General features: G+C 28.2%; 1 protein-coding gene across 2 annotated transcripts in view; it reads left to right on the top strand.

Moving 5' to 3' along the window:
* LOC107451015 (proton channel OtopLc) overlaps window positions 1-18,988 on the top strand; it is a 51,025-nt gene that overhangs the window by 18,453 nt on the left and 13,584 nt on the right. The window contains exons 1-2 of one of the 2 annotated variants that reach the window (XM_016066970.4): window positions 3,294-3,426; window positions 16,789-17,056. In XM_016066970.4, coding sequence (XP_015922456.3) covers window positions 16,794-17,056 — 263 coding nt within the window. In that variant the 5' untranslated portion in view covers window positions 3,294-3,426; window positions 16,789-16,793. Of the gene's footprint in view, window positions 1-3,293; window positions 3,427-16,788; window positions 17,057-18,988 lie in introns of those variants that run through there. The other variant, XM_016066969.5, reaches the window with a different exon arrangement.

Genomic DNA, 18,988 nt, shown 5'->3' with positions numbered 1-18,988 from the left:
TTCTCCGAATACTTGATCCAGGAGTTCCCTTGCCTTCTGGATTGTGTTCAAAATTACAAGGAGACGTTGATGAAATTCATTAGTCGTTAACCCAAAAATTGGGTTGGCTGTTCAGTGACGGTTGCAAATACAAATTACAAATATATTTTATTATACTTTTGGATAGATCTGAAAATAATAACTAGCTACTCGTCTTGTACAAAAACAGAGGAGATTTAAATTAAATAAATAAGCGATGATTTTTTTTCCCACTGCCTTTTTTTAAAATATGTTTAATGATAAATATACATCAATTCAGAAAGTAGGAAAACAGATTTAAAAAGTCCAATGTCTCTATTCAAAATTTTGATCCTTAAGAATTTTTACGAATTCACATATTTTTTTTAAATTGTAATGTATACATTATTTAAAAATAGTTGGAGCGACAAAGTAATTTAAAGTTCTATTAAGTCAGTAACGTAACGAAATTCCGAATATCGAAATTACGAAATTTCGCCCTATATTTATGTTATTTTTAATGTTGAAGTAACTTTTTATAGCAGTAGATTATTTTTAATATAATTTTTTTTTAAAAATATAATTTAATCCAAGCAAAAAAAAAAGTTAGCAAAAAGTGGCTATTAAATGAAAAGGACCTATTGGTATCGGTTACCGATTCATTAGGTTTAAGATAAAAGTGGCCACCAAGTTCTTAGAATCTACCGGCCACTGGCTACTAACAGAAAATTTAAATTTTCGGGTCTACTTTTGTATCGAATTTATCTTCATTGTACTTAAATAAGGAAAATTATTTATTTCCTTTAGTTTGTTGTTTGCTCTTTTTAAAAGCAGTGTGGTATATGCATACTGCACCAGAAATTTATCCTGATTTTATTTTTATCTATTTATTTATTTTTTTTTATTTATTTTTTTCGCTAAATGATGCCTTGATTTTTCTTCGACCTACAATGAAGCCTGTCTTAACCAGAATAGCCAGTCGTAGCACTGTAACAATCCTTAAATTGAAATAACTCAAAACTGCACAATGTATATGCAGAAGAATTATAAATCAGTGAAGAACTATCTCAATTTGGAGAATTCAATGGCTATTGAGGAATTCGCTCCCTCATTTCGCACTGTACTTTCAAGATTCTAACTTGACAAAATAACCCAATATTTGTATTTCTCTCATTACGTTTTTGTAAGTAATATTAAATAAACTCATTACAGACTTGAATGAAAAAAAACTCTTTACTAGTAATTAAGTTTATTTTTATTTTTAACCTGAATTTCTATTTCATTACTATCATAATTGCCGCGGTTCTCCATACATCTTAGTTTCCTACTAGTAATATTTCGATACGATAGCAATTGCTGCTGTTCTCCAAGCATCCTAATTTTCAATTCTTATCTTTCGATACGATAGCAATTGTTGCTGCTCTCCACGCATCCAAGTTTTCTACTCGTAACATTTCGATACGATAACATTTGCTGCTGTTCTCCAAGCATCCTAATTTTCAATTCTTATCTTTCGATACGATAGCAATTGTTGCTGCTCTCCACGCATCCAAGTTTTCTACTCGTAATATTTCGATACGATCGCAATTGCCGCAATTCTCCACGCATTCAAGTTTCCAACTATTATATTTCGATGCGATCTCAAATGCTTGATCTGATAAAAGTCCACGTCTCAGTGAAAATTTAAAATGTTGTTAATGATTTTTGTTTTCCATGTAGGCATTTATACATAATTTGATATTTATCCAATTAAGGTTCCTTTTATAAAGAAATAAATTTGACGGGAACATAATTACGACTTATAATGGTCAGTTTTTTCTGATAATAATAATTGTTTTACTAAAAAAATAATAATTTAGATAGTAAGAGTTATTTTTCACAAAAATTTGCAAATTCTAATTATCAAGAGATGTTGCTAAACTTTAGATATATTTATACTTCTAAAATGAAAAATGGCTTTTTTATAGCAAGTAATATTTTTTTGTGCGACTAGCTAAGTATATAAAATTTGTATTGAATTTCGCATAAATTCTTGGAGGAGAAGTCTACAGAAAGGAAGTATGTAAAAATACGTTTTCTGTACAGAGCATGTACAATGCGCAAAGAACTAAACGGACCATTATAAATAACTCGTGCTCTAATGATCAAATTTTCACATACTAGGATTGAGACTTAATGGTTTTAGGGAGTAATTTTAATGAATATGACTTTTTTTCAAGATTCGATTTTTCAGGAACTATTCGACCGATTTCGCAAAACTTTGTATTTTGCCATTTAAAATTGCATTCCTTAAAATTATGTAAAAAACATTACAATTCAAGAAATTTTCGACTATTTAAAAATAAAATAAAAAACAATAAATATTTATTGAAAGTTATATTTTGCATAAAACGTTCGGATTTTTGGCGTTTTGCTTCGTACTTAAACTGTTTACCACCAAATGCACTTAGAACTTTCTTCCACTCCCAAAACACTCTAAGTTTTCACTTAGTACATTTATCCACGGAGATCTTAGAAATTCATTGATTTCACTAAACAAATCAATGTTAATTAATTATATAAGACTAAAAAAAGATATTTCCCTGGGAAACCTCAATTTTTTTCAAAATTATTTCTGACAACCTTTTTTTTTTTTTTAATTCATGAAGAAGTTACTTTTTCTGGGAAAGTAAAATTTTAAGAATTCAAAGATAAGATACCAATTTTGAGATAAAAAGATAGTTTTTTTTTTATTACCGAATAAAAGTACAAGTGCTTAACGATGTTTTTGGCTCTGAATGCCAAAAACTCTATTTTTTTTTTTTTTTTTTTTTTACAAAGCGCTTTGGTAATGATTTTGGTAAAATTTTCAAATAAAATAATGTTTCATAATATGTGATAAAATCTGGTAAATGTGGTGAAATTTGGTAATTTCATCATAATATCTTAGAGCATTACATAAAAACCATTTATTCCGCTAACAAATTGTTAAATTTTAATACAGTTTATAAGTTACGAATACTTTTTACTTTAATACATATTGTTTTTATAAGGTGAGGTCATAAAATTATCTTAATCTTATAATAATCCTTTGACTATAATTTTACGACATCAAAAACATAAAATATGGTAAACGGGAGAAATGTGTTTTTTAATGCACATTTTAGTGTTCTATAAATACAGTTTATATAAATTATATTTAACATAATTCGTAAGTTTTCTTACCAATAACGTCATAAATTGTTTACCAACAGAAAAAAAAATCAATACTTTCATGGAGTTCCGTTTTCATTTCCCATAGCAACGAACGTAAACAATTGAGAGCGTTCCCCCCCGAATCATTTTTTGTTGCGTAATCAAGACTATTTTAACTCCTTTAAAAAATATTCATACAAGTGACGAATGTCAGAGTTGAAGGCCATAAATACCTGTCGGATTCCTTTTACAAAGGTAATTCACTTTTTTTACTTAGCTAAAATCACAACTTAATTTTTTTCTTATCTTTTTGATGAACTTAGATTTATTTTATTTTTTTAAAAGCATTTTCTTAATTATTCTTTACTTATCTTTGCAATGAATATCTGCATTTTTTTTTTATTTTATAATTATTGAGAATAAATATTCTTAAAAATGTAATTTAAATCATTTTTAAAACATCTTCAAGTCAACCCTATTAATATCCGGGCGATTTGCTCTCCTGTTTCTATGCTAAATTCAACAGGTAGGTTGACGCAAATCTGGGTAAGAAAAGCGATCGATCAAAACGAAAAGTTATTTCAACTTTCTATGCTTTTGATTCGATATATTGTATCCCTTACTCGATAAAGTTATCTTTATTTTATTTTGAATGTTTTACTGTAACGGTGTGTAATATCGGAATTTTTATAACGTGATATACCATTCCAAAATACCTACACTTTACTATAAATCGCGATATTTTTCCAATTTGCTAATTGATATTATTATTCGTTACCCAAATGAGATTTATCAGCACTCATGATGATATCGTAACCGATAATTTCACTATTTTCGATTATATTCGTGATATTATCATAATCGATAATATTCGCGATATTATCGTTTTCGCTATTTATCTTTGCTGGTAATGATATCTCCAATACCGCATTCGATAATTAACTCTATTGATAATACTGAAATATAAATTTTGAAATAAAATTGCAAAATGGCTAGGAAAATTGACGTTAAATGTTTTTAATGGGACACGCCCTGATTTCGTACTTATAACAAGCACGAAAAAAATAATTTTTTCAAAAATGCAATAACTCTTGGTGACATTGTATTTTTTAATGATCTTTTCCCAATTTGCTAATTGATCCAGCACTCGTGATAGTAGTGGAATCGATAAATATTGTTATCGATAATATTAGCTACATTATCATAATCGATGACATTCACGATATTATCGTATTCGGTATTTATCGTTATCGATAGTGATGGTTGTAATATCGCATTTGTTAATAATCGTTATAGATAATGCTGAAATATAAACTTTGAAAAAAAAATGTAAAATGGATTGATAAAACGATGTTGTAACGGTTTTTAGTGGAACACGCCCAGATTTCGTACTTTCAACAATCACAAAAAAGTTATCGATTTTTAAAAAATATTCTATGCTTCTTAATGACCCCAAAAAAGCTAGATTTCATCAATAATATTAAAAGACAAAAAAATCTGAAAGCTGACTTTAATAAAAATGTAACATTTCTTTCATATTTACGAGTTTAAAAATACAGTTAAAGCTTGTTGTAACGAATACGACACAGTACGAGAAGGCCACTTTTACAACAATTTTACAAATCATCGTCAAAATACGAGTGTTAAGGACACAAAAAGTGTATGTTTTTAACCCTTTGAAGCAGAACTTTTAATAAACATACTTTTCATACTTTCTTCATTATTTTTATTAATTTCGGTCAAAATAAGTGAAAAAAATCATATTTAGCATTTTAATTATTTATGGTTACGAAATACAGTAGCTTGAATCAACGTGCCTTTTTTCTGCGTTAAAGATAAAATTTTCTAAGAACGACTCACTTTTAAACAATAATTTTTCAAATTTAGACTTATTTACAGGTATTTAGATCTAAGGCAAACAGTTAATTAGCATTGAAATTTCTTTAATTTGCAAAATCAATTATTGATAAATTTTTGAGTATGAATAAAAAAAACTTTCAGATTAATTTTTTTTTTTCTGATTTTATATTTTAGTACAAATTTCCGAAGAATTATTAAATTTTTTAGTAAATATTAAACTGTTTCTTATAATTAAAAAATACCAAAATATATTGTTGCTTGCAATTAAAGCGTCAGAGAAAATATATATAAAAAGGACAACAATGTCTAATTTGCTTTAATAGAAAAATGACTTCTAGCCTTTTGCTGTTGCGGCAATTTTTGTGAAGAGAAATGCATTTTACTGTTGTTTAAATAAGAAAATATTGCACTAAAAAAGGCATATCTGAAGACACATTTTAGTTATGGTATCAATAAAGAATAGTCTTAAAACCTTTGACCTTTATACTTAATGAAATAAACTTGTCAGTAATCACCAGATAAGTTATCTTTCTCCTAAAAAAATGAAAAACTTATTGCACACGCTAAAAATTCTGCTACGAAATATTTCTGCTACACACTATAAAATTGTCTACATTTTGTTGACAACATATCTAGCATTCCCCTCTTTTTTTTCCCTTTATTTACAACTTGAAATTAGAATAAACATTTAGTGTTATCACTAAACATTTTACACTAATACAGTTGAGACATTTTAATTGGTATTTTAACAATAAATTTGCAATAATGAGATCTTGCAATAATGAGACTGCAACTACTATTGCAATAATATTGTTACTTTAACTTTTAATGTAACAATTAATGTAACTTTTAATTACAAAATCTAAAATTTAGACGATTTCGATCAAACCGCTGATCTGACAGATATGAAACATACATAAGTAATACTGCAGTATAGACAAATATTAAGTAACTCGGATGCTGTGAGACACTTTTAAATTCCGTAAATGTGCCACACACAACATGAAAAAAAGCTCAGTAAATTCTAGATAACACAAATTAATTAGCACTTTCAAGGCGTACCCCTCAGACCATTGAAAAGGCATCTTTGCAAGTGAAAATTCGATCATTAAATCAAAAGTTATTCAGGTTATAACTTTTTTACGCACAATACTATCATTATGCCCATGAAATGAAATGTCCGAAATGAAAATTCTATTGTTATCATTATAATTGAGTAAACGCACCTTCTTCACTCGCTTATCTTTTTAATTGTCTTCACAGTAAGCTTTTAATGATTTATTAATTTAAAATAAATAAATAAAAACATATTTCGCCTTAAAAATTAACATTCTCTAAGCTTTAAAATTCTTTTCGTTTTATATTTTAAATCTGTAAGTGAAGGCTGATTATTTATAAGGAATAATATATCAATTTAGAATAGAATAATCTCACAAAAACTTTTGTATGTTTTTAATCCTTTCCCCTCAGTTCCAATGTAACAGAAAAATGTTAATCGTTCCTTTTTCCAGTTAATGATCTTTGTAACAATAAAAAGTTAGTCCTTGTTAATGAATACAGAATTAATGGAAATCCAGTTAATCTGTTTCATAATTTATATTATAATTATAAATGAATTCGTTTTGTTTGATGGAAGCAAATAATCTTTTTCTGGACCATAAATTTTTACAAATGATCGCATTATACTAAATAAAAGATTTCTTGCAAATACAAGTTTAAATTTAGACTAAGTTAAAATTATTATTAAAAAAAGAATAAAAAATGATATTTTATAATAAATTAGAGTATCACTTGTAATTATTATTATTAATTTTTCTTAATTACTTTATAAGAAAACGTAAAACGCGTAGAAAACGTAAATAAATAAGTAGATATAAAAAATAAAGAAAATACGGCTCTTTAGTTTGATATTAGATTGTAAATTAAGTTGAATTAATAATTTGAATTACCACTCATTAACTTCAATACATCCAAGTTTTTTCCTTAGAACTATTCTATAACTAGTTCTAGAACTATTCATAAAAGACTTGTTTCTGATCAAACAATGGTCGCAAAAATGGTTAAAAATATCTTTTTAGGACAATGTACAAAAATGAGTAAATTTATAATATAGAAAATACTTATTTTAGAAGAATCATTCGGATAACTTCAACAGAGATATAAATAATACAAACCAAAATTCTGTGTAGGAAGTGATTCAATACAATTTGAAAAATATTGAATCTGAAATTTGGTGTAAATTAACCCAGTGGTTTTTGAACATTTCCAAGTTGTCGAAATTCAAAATTATCTTACGATATAACATTTGTCTGCTGCATAATATTTATTATATATGCTACTGTATTTTATATGCTCCGAACACTGATGTTTATCCGAATCTATCCTCAGAAGATACTATAATATCAAATAAATATAATGATATCAACGAATAAATTAATATCAAATCGGATATAACAAATATATAAATATATATATATATATATATATATATATATAGTGTATATATATATATAGTGTATATATATATATATATATAGTGTATATATATATATATATATATATATATATATATATATATATATATATATATATATATATATATATATAGTATATATATATATATATAGTGTATATATATATATATATATAGTGTATATATATATATATATATATAGTGTATATATATATATATATATATAGTGTATATATATATATATATATATAGTGTATATATATATATATATATATAGTGTATATATATATATATATATATAGTGTATATATATATATATATATATATAGTGTATATATATATATATATATAGTGTATATATATATATATATATAGTGTATATATATATATATATATAGTGTATATATATATATATAGTGTATATATATATATATATAGTGTATATATATATATATATAGTGTATATATATATATATATATATATATATATATATATATATATATATATATATATATATATATATATATATATATATATATATATATATATATATAGTGTAAATATAAACAGAAATTACCATTCACACTCGTAATGAATTTGTAAAAGTGAGATGGATTATTCTGCTGCTTATTACATCACTTTTCATATCGTGAAATAAAAATCGCTGCATATTTTCTGATATTTCTCTCCGATAAATATTTGCTTCTCAGAACAGCTGAAAACTCAACTTTGCATAGGTATGAAATCATTACTTTTTCACCTTCATAAATTTTTCTCTAAAAACAGAATACTAATCTATTACATGCATCCAAAACACTAAACTCTTGCTTGAACATTTTTTCTTTTTTAAAAGCAAAAAATTAGTATTAAGAAATTTATATTATACTTGAAGTCAAGCACACCAATTGGTACGAATGAATTAATCAATAAGATGTCCAGAGTGTGTGGAGAAATGATCGATTCTAAAGGAGATTATTTAAATTTAAGGAACATTTAAGACAAAATTCTGTTGTTTATCCTAAATTATGTAATGAAATATATTTCTTTGATTGAATAATATATTTAATATTCAAGCGAGAGTTTAAAATTTTATTTGTTGGAAAAACTGAAAGGTTTTTCAAATTCTAGTTTCTTGAAGAAATGTATTTATTGTTAGAAGACTTTATTTAACGTGTTCTTCAAATGCTCACGTGCATGAACAGGCTTTTAAATTTAAATAGTGTAAGACAAATTATAGCTAATTATTAGTTTTAGTCTTTCTGGGGAAATCAAAATGGAATTAAAGTTAATTCAGACTGTTGTAGGTTAAAATACTTACAGTTAAGAAAGATAGTCGAATGCGAAAAAGAAAAACCTGTTACTCCAGGTAGGTAGGTAGATACTTTATTTATGTCGCACTAGAGCTGCAAAATGTGCTATTGGCAATGGTCTGAGAAACATGCCTGAGGATGATCCGAAGACATGCCATCGCAAGCTAATCAAAGTGATCACCCACCCACTTACTGACCGCAGCCAGTGATTCTTGACTTCGGTGTTCTACTGGGAACCGTGTCTTTACGATCAGTCAACTGTGGGACCCATTTACTCCAACCTAACTTAAAAAACTTATGTAATTACATTTCTATTTAAATGTAGTACTGAAAAATATATGCATGGCACCGTATTTTTGTGAATGCAAAATAACAAGTTATAATATGCTGGGTCTTTTTAGGATAAATTTGAATCTGTTAATGGATCCTTCACAAATTATTTCATCGTAAAAAAGGATCATTCTCAAAATATTTTATCGTAAAAACGAGTCTTTCACAACATTTTTATTTTAATTACTGCCATCAACATTACTGCTATCAATTCCTTCTTTAATAAATGGACTCAAAGTTGGAAATATTGTGAAGGTTTTCAGAAATTTTACAAAAACGGTACTTCATCCTGAAAGTTGAGATCGAATTCTGATATTTAAAATGAAAACTAAAATGAAACCACAAAATCTACAATTCCAGTTCTACCGTTAAGATCTTGAACCTTTGGAGTTAAGTAAGAAGCTGATCATTCTATTTCCTTCATAATATATTCTTTCAGATTATGCTTAAGCAAAATGACTGCTTAAAATTCATTTATTCGTTACCTTAGCTTACTTTTACTTTCTTAGCGAGTGTTGTATTCAGTCTTTTTTGTTTATTACATTTTTATTAAAATATACAGTTTCAAAAGTCTGCCAAACAAAGTTTTGCTTGTATTGTTTTTCAACAGAAATCTTTTTTGTTTTTCGTGATGTAGGGCTAAAAGGGTCGTAAAAACAGACTTTTTTAAGTTATGCTAGATTGTAACTGTATCAGGAATTGTTTTAAACATTCCTAATTTTTTTCTGCTACTGTATGCTATTCTTTAAGAAAATGTTGCGATACATTTTCGAGTTTTTTTTTTCTTGCTTACTGAAACTTTTTAAATACTATCATAAAAGTTTGTAGTTATAATTTTTGAATAAATGTTTAGTTAGTTTGACAATTAAGCCTCCATGCTATAAATATCTGTTTTAAATCACAGTTAATTTAGAAACCAATAACTGCATTTTTGTTAAGTGAAACCCTTATAAGACTTATTTTAGTTTATGGCTCTAAGACATGGACATTGACTAGGGTACATTTGAGGGAAAGATTTTAATGACTATTCTTGGAGGAGTAAAGAAAATGATTGTTGGAGAAGACAGTACAATGCAAAAATTTAAAAATGTTCATGGTACTCAGAATTTATAAAATTAATTAAGATCAATGGATTAAACTGGGCTGCTTATGTACTTAAAATGAACGAATAAAGCCCACTAAAAAGGTATGTTTTGCAAACCACATGGGCTAATGGGAAGAGAATAACTGAACGGATGAAATTTCGGAATATTAAGAGTTAAAAACTGGAGGACCCTTGTCCTCGAAAAGAATACATCAAAACCTCTTCGAAAGTAGGCCTTGGCCCACTCTGGGCTGTCATGCTATTAATCATTATTTTATAACACCTTTGAAATGTAAGTTTAACGAACGGGTTCCAGAGAGAAGAGATATTAAAATAACAGTTTTTCTCTTTTGTCAATTTGTTATTACCTAGAATAAAACTATCCATAGTGCTAAGATTGGTGTCTAACCTACAAGATTGAGCGCATGTTTGAAAAAGACAGAAAAACCACAGATTTAGTGATTTAGCAAAAATATGTGGAAAGCAGAATCAATTACTGAAAAAGAACACTTCGAATTATCTTAATTTAACCTTCCTAACGTCCTTCATTCTGATGTGAAAAGTCACCCATATTTCTTAGATATTATAAAATGTGAATTTGTAGGAGAGGAAATATTAAACTCATATTTTGATTATATTAATGTTAATAAAGGGTGATTAAATTAGTACTAAATATTTTTGAACTTCTTAGCAACCCTGTTTTTCTCTGACTCTCATCTTTAGCATTGTTTTGAACTCAATCCAGCAGGCACCGCGGAAATCACCGCGTAAAGAAATACAGTTGTTCTGCACAGCGTGTAGAAATTCTTTCAATTTACTGATAAAACATTGAATCTATTCTGTCTCCGTTTCGCTCATTATGTGAAATTTACGGTCAACATAATGGACCTACAGAGATGACAATTCGTAATTTAATTGAAAAATTCGAGTAAAGTGGTATTAACAAATAACCCCCAAATAATCACAAATTCTCGTTAGCTTTAAATCCCCAACATCATTAGTGTGATTTGTGAATTAAGGGAATGTTCATATGGAAAAGTGGCCAAAAATTGGAGGTTCAAAAATTAAATTTAAAAAAAAAATCTAGGTTACTATTTACACTAAATCAATCTTAAACAAAAATGCCATGAGAAAATAGCTAAAATAGAAAATAAATTCAATCGGTATCAAATACTGTTTTGCTTTTAGTTAAAATTAAAATTATATATCTCTTAATTTGATCACCTTTTAATTACAATTAAGTTAAAGAAATTTTAACTTAAAGAAACGTAATTATAGCAACGATGTGTAGTTTATTAAATAAATGACTAGCTTATGGCTAATGATTTATTGAAAAATATTCAAAATATTAAGGAAATTGCAGTAATTTCGACTAAACTGCAATATTAAAGTGAAAAGAAAATTATGGAAGTAAAAAGTGTAACTGAAAATAAGATAAAACATGAAAAAATTTAATTATACAGTTATTTCAATGCAGACTTGCACTCAGAGAAAATATGTTTGGAGTGCTCAAAACGGATTTCAGACGACGACTGAAACTGGATTAAAGGAAGGCAGATTCTCTCAATTGCCTGCTGAATGTTTAAAGTGCAAAAATGATATATATTGTTGGTATATCAAAAAGTTTTGGTAAAATAAACATATCACCATCGTGATTCTTTTGTGTGTGTGAGTGTTATTTGCTAGGTTCAACGCTTTTCAAAATAATAACTAGATTTTGGAACAGCTACGAAATGTCAATGAGAGGATTCATAACTACTGATTCATAATACCTTATTAAGTTATGCGATAGTTCCTTTTTAACATCATCGGAAGTTCAATAGGAACCATCATACATTTACTTGAGGCAGCTAACGTTTTAAATCATTCAGTGAAAATGACAGTCGAATAAAAAACTAAACAAAGAGGCATTGTTTTAATTTTCTTTATTTAATATGCATTTTGAGTAACAAACAATCATTTCAAAGAATCTATTATTGCCTCACTACGAAAGGCATCCTGAATCTAATACTTAACGCTCCAAGGATATTTTCTGTTTAGATTCATTGTTAAAGTATATTGAACCAAAACAGCGTCTCAACTCTTAAATTATCTTTATATTTGACTCAGATCAAAGTGAATTTCAAAGGGAAAAACGGTAATAGTTATAATACAAAATAATAATAACATCTTTTTCGTACAAAGAGGTATTTTGTTTTTAATAATTCATACAGGTTGTTCACCACCCTGATATATTTTTTGATTCTTTGTCAAAAATGAAGTAAAAACATTATTATTCATCAGGGGTCGCAAATTAATATTTAAGCGAGTAAGAACCAAACACGATATCGAAAATTCCTCATATCGCGTGTGAGAAAGATGGAAACCGTTAAAACCAAAACCTGTTTGTTTACGGGAAGGAACAGAGAGAAATTGAAAAGTGATACTGATCGAAATATACTTCATATTTTGATAAGGGTTCTAAAAATTTAATGTTAACATTTTTATTGATATGTTAAACAAGGCCGGTCCCAAAAGTAAGGCCTCCTATTTTTTTAGAAACATAAAATCAGTTTATTTCTATAGTATTTATAAGGGATAAACCCTTGCCTGTTTTATATAAATTATGTATATCTACATATTTTGCCCCATCGGTTGATGCATTTTGTAAATGACAGTTTTTTTTTACCCAAGTTCTATTAGTCCTCCACCATATATGAGATAAAATATTTGATTTCGTTTTTTCCCCGTCATTGGGGCTGAAATGTTTGTAGTCGACGCTAATGAACCTTCCACCTGATGGAACCACAAAAAACTTTGACAGATACTGTGAAACGATGATGAAACTCAGGTAGGCTTTTACAAACGGGAGAAGAATTGAGCGACTGTGTAAGCTAACTCACATCAAATCTTCGCTCTTTTGCAACAAACATCATCCCTTCACAACCCTTCAAACATCATCACATCACAGGTTATACGGAAAGTGGTTCAGGACTTTCACAAGGTGAATGGTATGACATGGGCATCATTATCAACCAGCCTTGGTCTAGCACCTAGATTTTATTATTAGGGCTCCATCCTTTCATGGCCATGGTAAAAATGCCACGTAATTTTGATCCTGGTCAGACGAAGTGGATTGTACCTGAACTGGCACCCCTCTCTCTCCAAACTTCCTAGCCAGAAACAACGAGATGACTTTCAACCTCGACATATTTAACAGGCACCTTGCTGCGCATACATGTTGGTTGTTTTGTCAGCCCCCGGGATCGAACTCACTACCCCCAGCTTTAAAACCAGCAGTGCGAGTAACGCCTTATAACATGAGCACCGTATAACATGGTCCGAAGAGCACTGTCACAGTGTCTACAAAAAAGCATCAACCGACCGATTGGAGAATTATACTATAGAAAAATAGACTAAATTAAAACTTTCAAATGAAGAAGAGTATTATAGAATATAAACGGATTTTTATATTTGTAAAAGAATAGAAATTTTACTTTTTTCCGTTGAAAACTCTGGTGTAAGAAAATAGCTGCGTTTGTATCAAAATTACAGAATTAACTCTTATTCTGTTTCTCCTTAAGTTTTCATTTTCTTTAATTTTATCAGTAAACCTTCATATTCTTTATCTATTTCTATAGCTCTATATTTTATCTATTTCTAACTATAATGAATCCACGAAATAAGAAAAAGAAATTATTGTTTATCATCACAATCTCTATACCTGTTACTTTTATTAAGTTATAAGATCAAGAAGAAAAAATAGACTTTAGCTATTTATTAAAGCTGTACCCAGTGTGGGTACCCAGCCGCAACCGGTTAACTGAAAAATATTGGATTTATTACTCGGGCGGATATTATAACATTTATGCAAAACAATATAAAAACCATGTAATTTTCTATAGAAAAGATGTCTTATAAGATTATATTTTAAGTAAATTTGCTATAGATACAGCTACAATAGTTATACGTTTCATTTGATTTACTTAAAATTTTCTTAAAATTAATTTAGTTTCTGTTAAGAGTACAATATTATTATCATTGCGGCAAGCATTAATGAACAATTATCCGGTACTGTATATCTGGGGAAATGTAGGATCTAGGTACATGGTACCAGATTGATAACCGGGTACTGAAATTTGATAGCCGGATCCGAATAATAATCGAGTAATGAAAATCTGGCTGGGTACCGGATAAACGGTATGCCTCTGTATTATTTACTATAACACACTAAAAATGAAGTTCCGTTTATTTTCCACGCAATTATTGTCTTTGTATTCAATCATAGAGAAGTGATGAATACATAAGAGAGATATTTTGTTCTAACTTCTATTCCTTTGTGACTGAGCAAAAACCTTGAATAAATGACCAAAGTCATTTTATCTAAAGTGTCTGTCATTTGAGACTGTCAAAACAATGCTGTTTTGTTTTAACAAAATGATATTGTTTTATGAAGCGATTACTGATTACCAAGTTAACTTTTTTTCACTGAAGTCACGATATTCAAATCCTATCTGAACAGAATTTCTATTCATCTTTATTCGTTTTGAAGAGGTTGTTATTTAAATGAATGGAGAGAAAAAAGTTTCAAATAAAATATGTTTTCCATATTCTTTTAGATCTTGTTTGGAAGATATATTACAACCGTAGTTTTGTATTTTAATTAAATGAATGGAGAGAAAAAAGTTTCAAATAAAATATGTTTTCCATATTCTTTTAGATCTTGTTTGGAAGATATGTTACAACCGTAATTTTGTATTTTAAAATAGAAGATATTTTTCTTATTGTTTCGAACAAATTTAATTTTTTTCCAGCTTGCGGTAGACGCTCTCTACTCTTACAATCTTAGATTTTTAGTAAAGTTTTTGATTTCCGTTTTCTTGATATTTCTGCTTTCTAAACTTTTGATGATGTAGTATTATTCATCAGCGTTATATCTTTCAAAAAAAGCGGGAAATAAAAGGGTCGCTTTGTTATATTAGGAGAAAAAGCGCTGGATGACTTTCGGAACTTCTATGGAGTTTTCCTCAAAACCTTACAGCAATAAAAGCATGCGATTTATGATTTTGAGTCAGTAATTTAAAAGTGGCCATATTTAAGTTTTTAGATATTTTTAAGAAATAATTTTATTACATTTTTAACTGAGAAAAACCGATTAGGATGATACAAAAAAATTCTCATAGCGTAAATTTCAAAAATAAAAGATATTTATTAAAAATCTGAAAGCAGAAAAATGTGTAATATTTAACTATCTTTAAAAAATAACCGATTGCCGAGACTGTGCAGATAAAAATTTGTTTAAATCTGAAATACCGCACGCTTTATATCTGAAATTCTCATAGTGAGACAGCCTTGTATATTTTGCATACATCAAAAGATACTGCAATCTAGAATAAAAACCCGCCATTAGTTTATTTGTGAAAATTGAATAAAGAGGATTATAAGCGTATTTTGAATTTCCTACAGCCCAACCCAATTTTTTAAAAGTACGTAAAAAACTGTAATTCTTCCTATGTATTTACCGTGGCTTTGGTATCAGAATTGATCGGGGTTGAAAAGAGTACAGAGACTTCGGCTTGTTAAAAGTTAGGTTCGAAAGGTTGAAAAAAAAAAGGACTCCAGAATGGATATTATGGAAACTAATTCTCAGTCAAATTGGCTGAAAATTTAATATTTTGTAGTTCTAAACATACTGATCTAAAGTTCTCCATGATACGAAGTCCAAAAACTAATAGTTTCCGAGATACGAAGCCTCACACATAAATAGTATCTCCAAATTCCCTAATACGTCACGACATTAGCATTGAGCAATGTGCACCACGTGGAGGTTGTCGGATCGGATTTTGCACGCGTTATAGCCCTTAAATGAGAAGCTAACATTAGCCTGCTAAATAAGCTGCTAGCATTACTTCTTCATATCCAAAGCCAATGCTGAGCGCCAGCGCGTTTCAAGCACCTTTTACCACAGTGACCACTGCTGCCTATATCTGTTAAGCTTGAAGCTCAGTATCTCGAAAACTATCCATTCTTGGACTTAGTGTCAATGAGAAGAATTTGATCAGAATGTTTTAAACTACAACGTATTGAATTTTAAGCCAATTTGACAGAGAATTAGTTTCCATAAGATTTGTGCCAGATCCTTTGGTAGTCATATGAAAGTTATTTACAAAAATATGTGTAATTAGAATATTAATTATATATTATTCAAATGCATATAATGAAAATTATGTTATAACATACTTTCAATTTAATTCATAAAATTTGAACGTTTTTGAGTCAATATTCAATAGAGCTATTGAAAATGTGCATAAATTCCAAAAACAGAAATTTCAAAATTGAGATTTTTATGCATTTAACATTTTCGTATTATAAGCTACTTATTGCAATTGTTTTCAAAAATCAGTTTCAGCCTTCATAGCACTAGCAATGTTAAGAAAATAATTGTAAAGTCACTTTTCTCTAAATCTACAGAAGAGCACTATTGCACGGCAGTATACATCAATGCCAAAGTGGACAATTCTACATCAAATAATTATTTTTAACATATTACTCGAATTATTCCAAATTCCGTTTATTACAGGTAAGATGAAAAACGATGAAAGCATGGATGATGTGAACAACGAAGTGCCACAAAATAATGTGACACTTTTAGCTTATCAGAGTTCTAAAACCAAAGAAGCTCCATTAGCCACAATGGAAGATACATCTCCACATCCACCAATTTCTATAAGTCCGCCCCCAAGAGATCCATTACTTGATGACAGTTCACACGAAGAGACCAATGAACGGGCTACTTTAAACGCAAAAAGCAATGAGGATGATATGTTAAATGTCAAAGATAGTATAAGGTATGGATTCCAATTCTCTTTATTTATGATTAATAATCTGAGTTTGACAACTAGGGAACTCTTATTAGAATTTAAAGTTAGCGTAATCGGGAAAAACAATATTTTCGAAGTAATGGCTCGCTTTTAAACCTTGTTTTTTTATACTAGCTATAATAATGGCTTTAATAATAAATTGCAATAATAATGGCTTAAGTCAAAGTTAGTGGTATTAAAAATTTTTAAATTGTTTGTATTTTTGAAAAAATGTTTCGAAATAAAATTTTTGGTACCGATTTTAAATCTCTTTAATTGGGATTAATAATCTGAGTTTCACAATACATTGCACTACACATACTAGAATTTTAAATCATTGTAATTGTGGGAAACAATATTTTGACATATTTTAGGAATGGCACAATTTTTAACCTTGTTTTTAACCTTACTTTAGCCTTGTTTAAAATTACAATAATTATACAGAAAGTTGAATTTAGGGTATTAAACTTTTTACCTGATGGCTAATATTCATTTATTTTTAAAAAGAAAACATATTTAGAAATGACTTTCTAGTTAAAGCTACTTATAAATATACCTTTTGTTTTACTTCAGTAAAATCAGTAGTCAAGAATATTTCTTTTTATTTGTTTTCCGGTTTAAATAAAATAAAATATTAAGAAAAATCTTCATTGTCCATGATGAAAAAAAATTCCAAAATTGATTTTGAATTGATTCGTTACATTAAAAAATCTGTCCTTTGCGTAAACTCTATGCAACCTGTAACTCGTATTAATCGAGGCCATATGTAAAATTACAGTTTATTTTTGTTTACTACTTTGGCAGTATTTGTCCGCTTTGATGGACGTAAAAATCCTGTCCCTACCGTATTTAGAACCGAGTAATATGGATTTTTTAAGCGTGCTTTAAAAATTCATTTCGAAGAGAGTTGTTTCCAAGGAAACGCAATCTCTTTAAACGAAAACAATCTTGATTTAATTATGCTTTAACAATGTTTTTCCACAAGTTAATCAGATTTTTTTCTGCTTATTTTAGAATTGCGAGTATTGTTTTAACACCGAATAACTTATGCTGTAGTCAAGTCTATTAAAATAGGATTCTAACCAGTAAAAATCATAATAATCTATGGAAATAATGGATTTTACTTGACAAGAAAATAAATTTCTTGCTTTTTGACTTTTATCCTTTTTTTTCCTTTAGTCGCTAAATTTAAATTTATCAACAACCCAAAATTGACAAATACCCACCAGCTAAGTGATATTTTTTTTTAAAAATAATCAATTTACTTGTAATGATAAATATTTCGAAATTCAGATAGATTTCATTTACAAAAAAAGCATGATTATTTAAATTCATACAACATGTCGCTTACATTTCCTGGATTTGAAAAGAAGATGAAAAATCAAATTCAGCGGTACAAAAAATATAAGTTTAAAAAAAAGGAAAAACTCTATTGCTTTTAAAGATGAGATACCGCTACAGTCTCCATCTCATCTCCTGTTACTACCAAAAAGAAAATTACTGACAAAAAATCACCCATTTAAAAAATAAACTAAAGTTTTAATAGTACCACATCGTAAAACATTGCGGATCAAATTGCGTTAAAAAGTACCGGCACTTAGGATGCCAGTATATATTACCGTAAAATTTTCTGAACAAAAAATCTGATATGCCGTACTATTCACTGCAAAATTACTGAATTACTGTAAAATCACTGAATTACTGTAAAATCATTGAATTACTGTAAAATCACTGAATTAAATTAATATTACAGCAAACATTAGGTTAAAAATGGCTTTTACGAATGCTGCACTTAGAGAGATCAAACTTTTTACTGGAATTTTATCTGGAATTTTTTTTATCGTGCACAAGTTTGAATATCAAAATTAAGCTCATCGAATTTTTAAACTCAGTGTTAGTTTTATTTCCCAGTATGTAGAA

The sequence above is a fragment of the Parasteatoda tepidariorum genome, chromosome 11, assembly GCF_982258835.1.
Source record: "Parasteatoda tepidariorum strain Cologne lab strain chromosome 11, Ptep-v5.0, whole genome shotgun sequence".
Classification (NCBI taxonomy): domain Eukaryota; kingdom Metazoa; phylum Arthropoda; class Arachnida; order Araneae; family Theridiidae; genus Parasteatoda; species Parasteatoda tepidariorum.
This window is presented reverse-complemented; position numbering and strand designations above follow the sequence as displayed.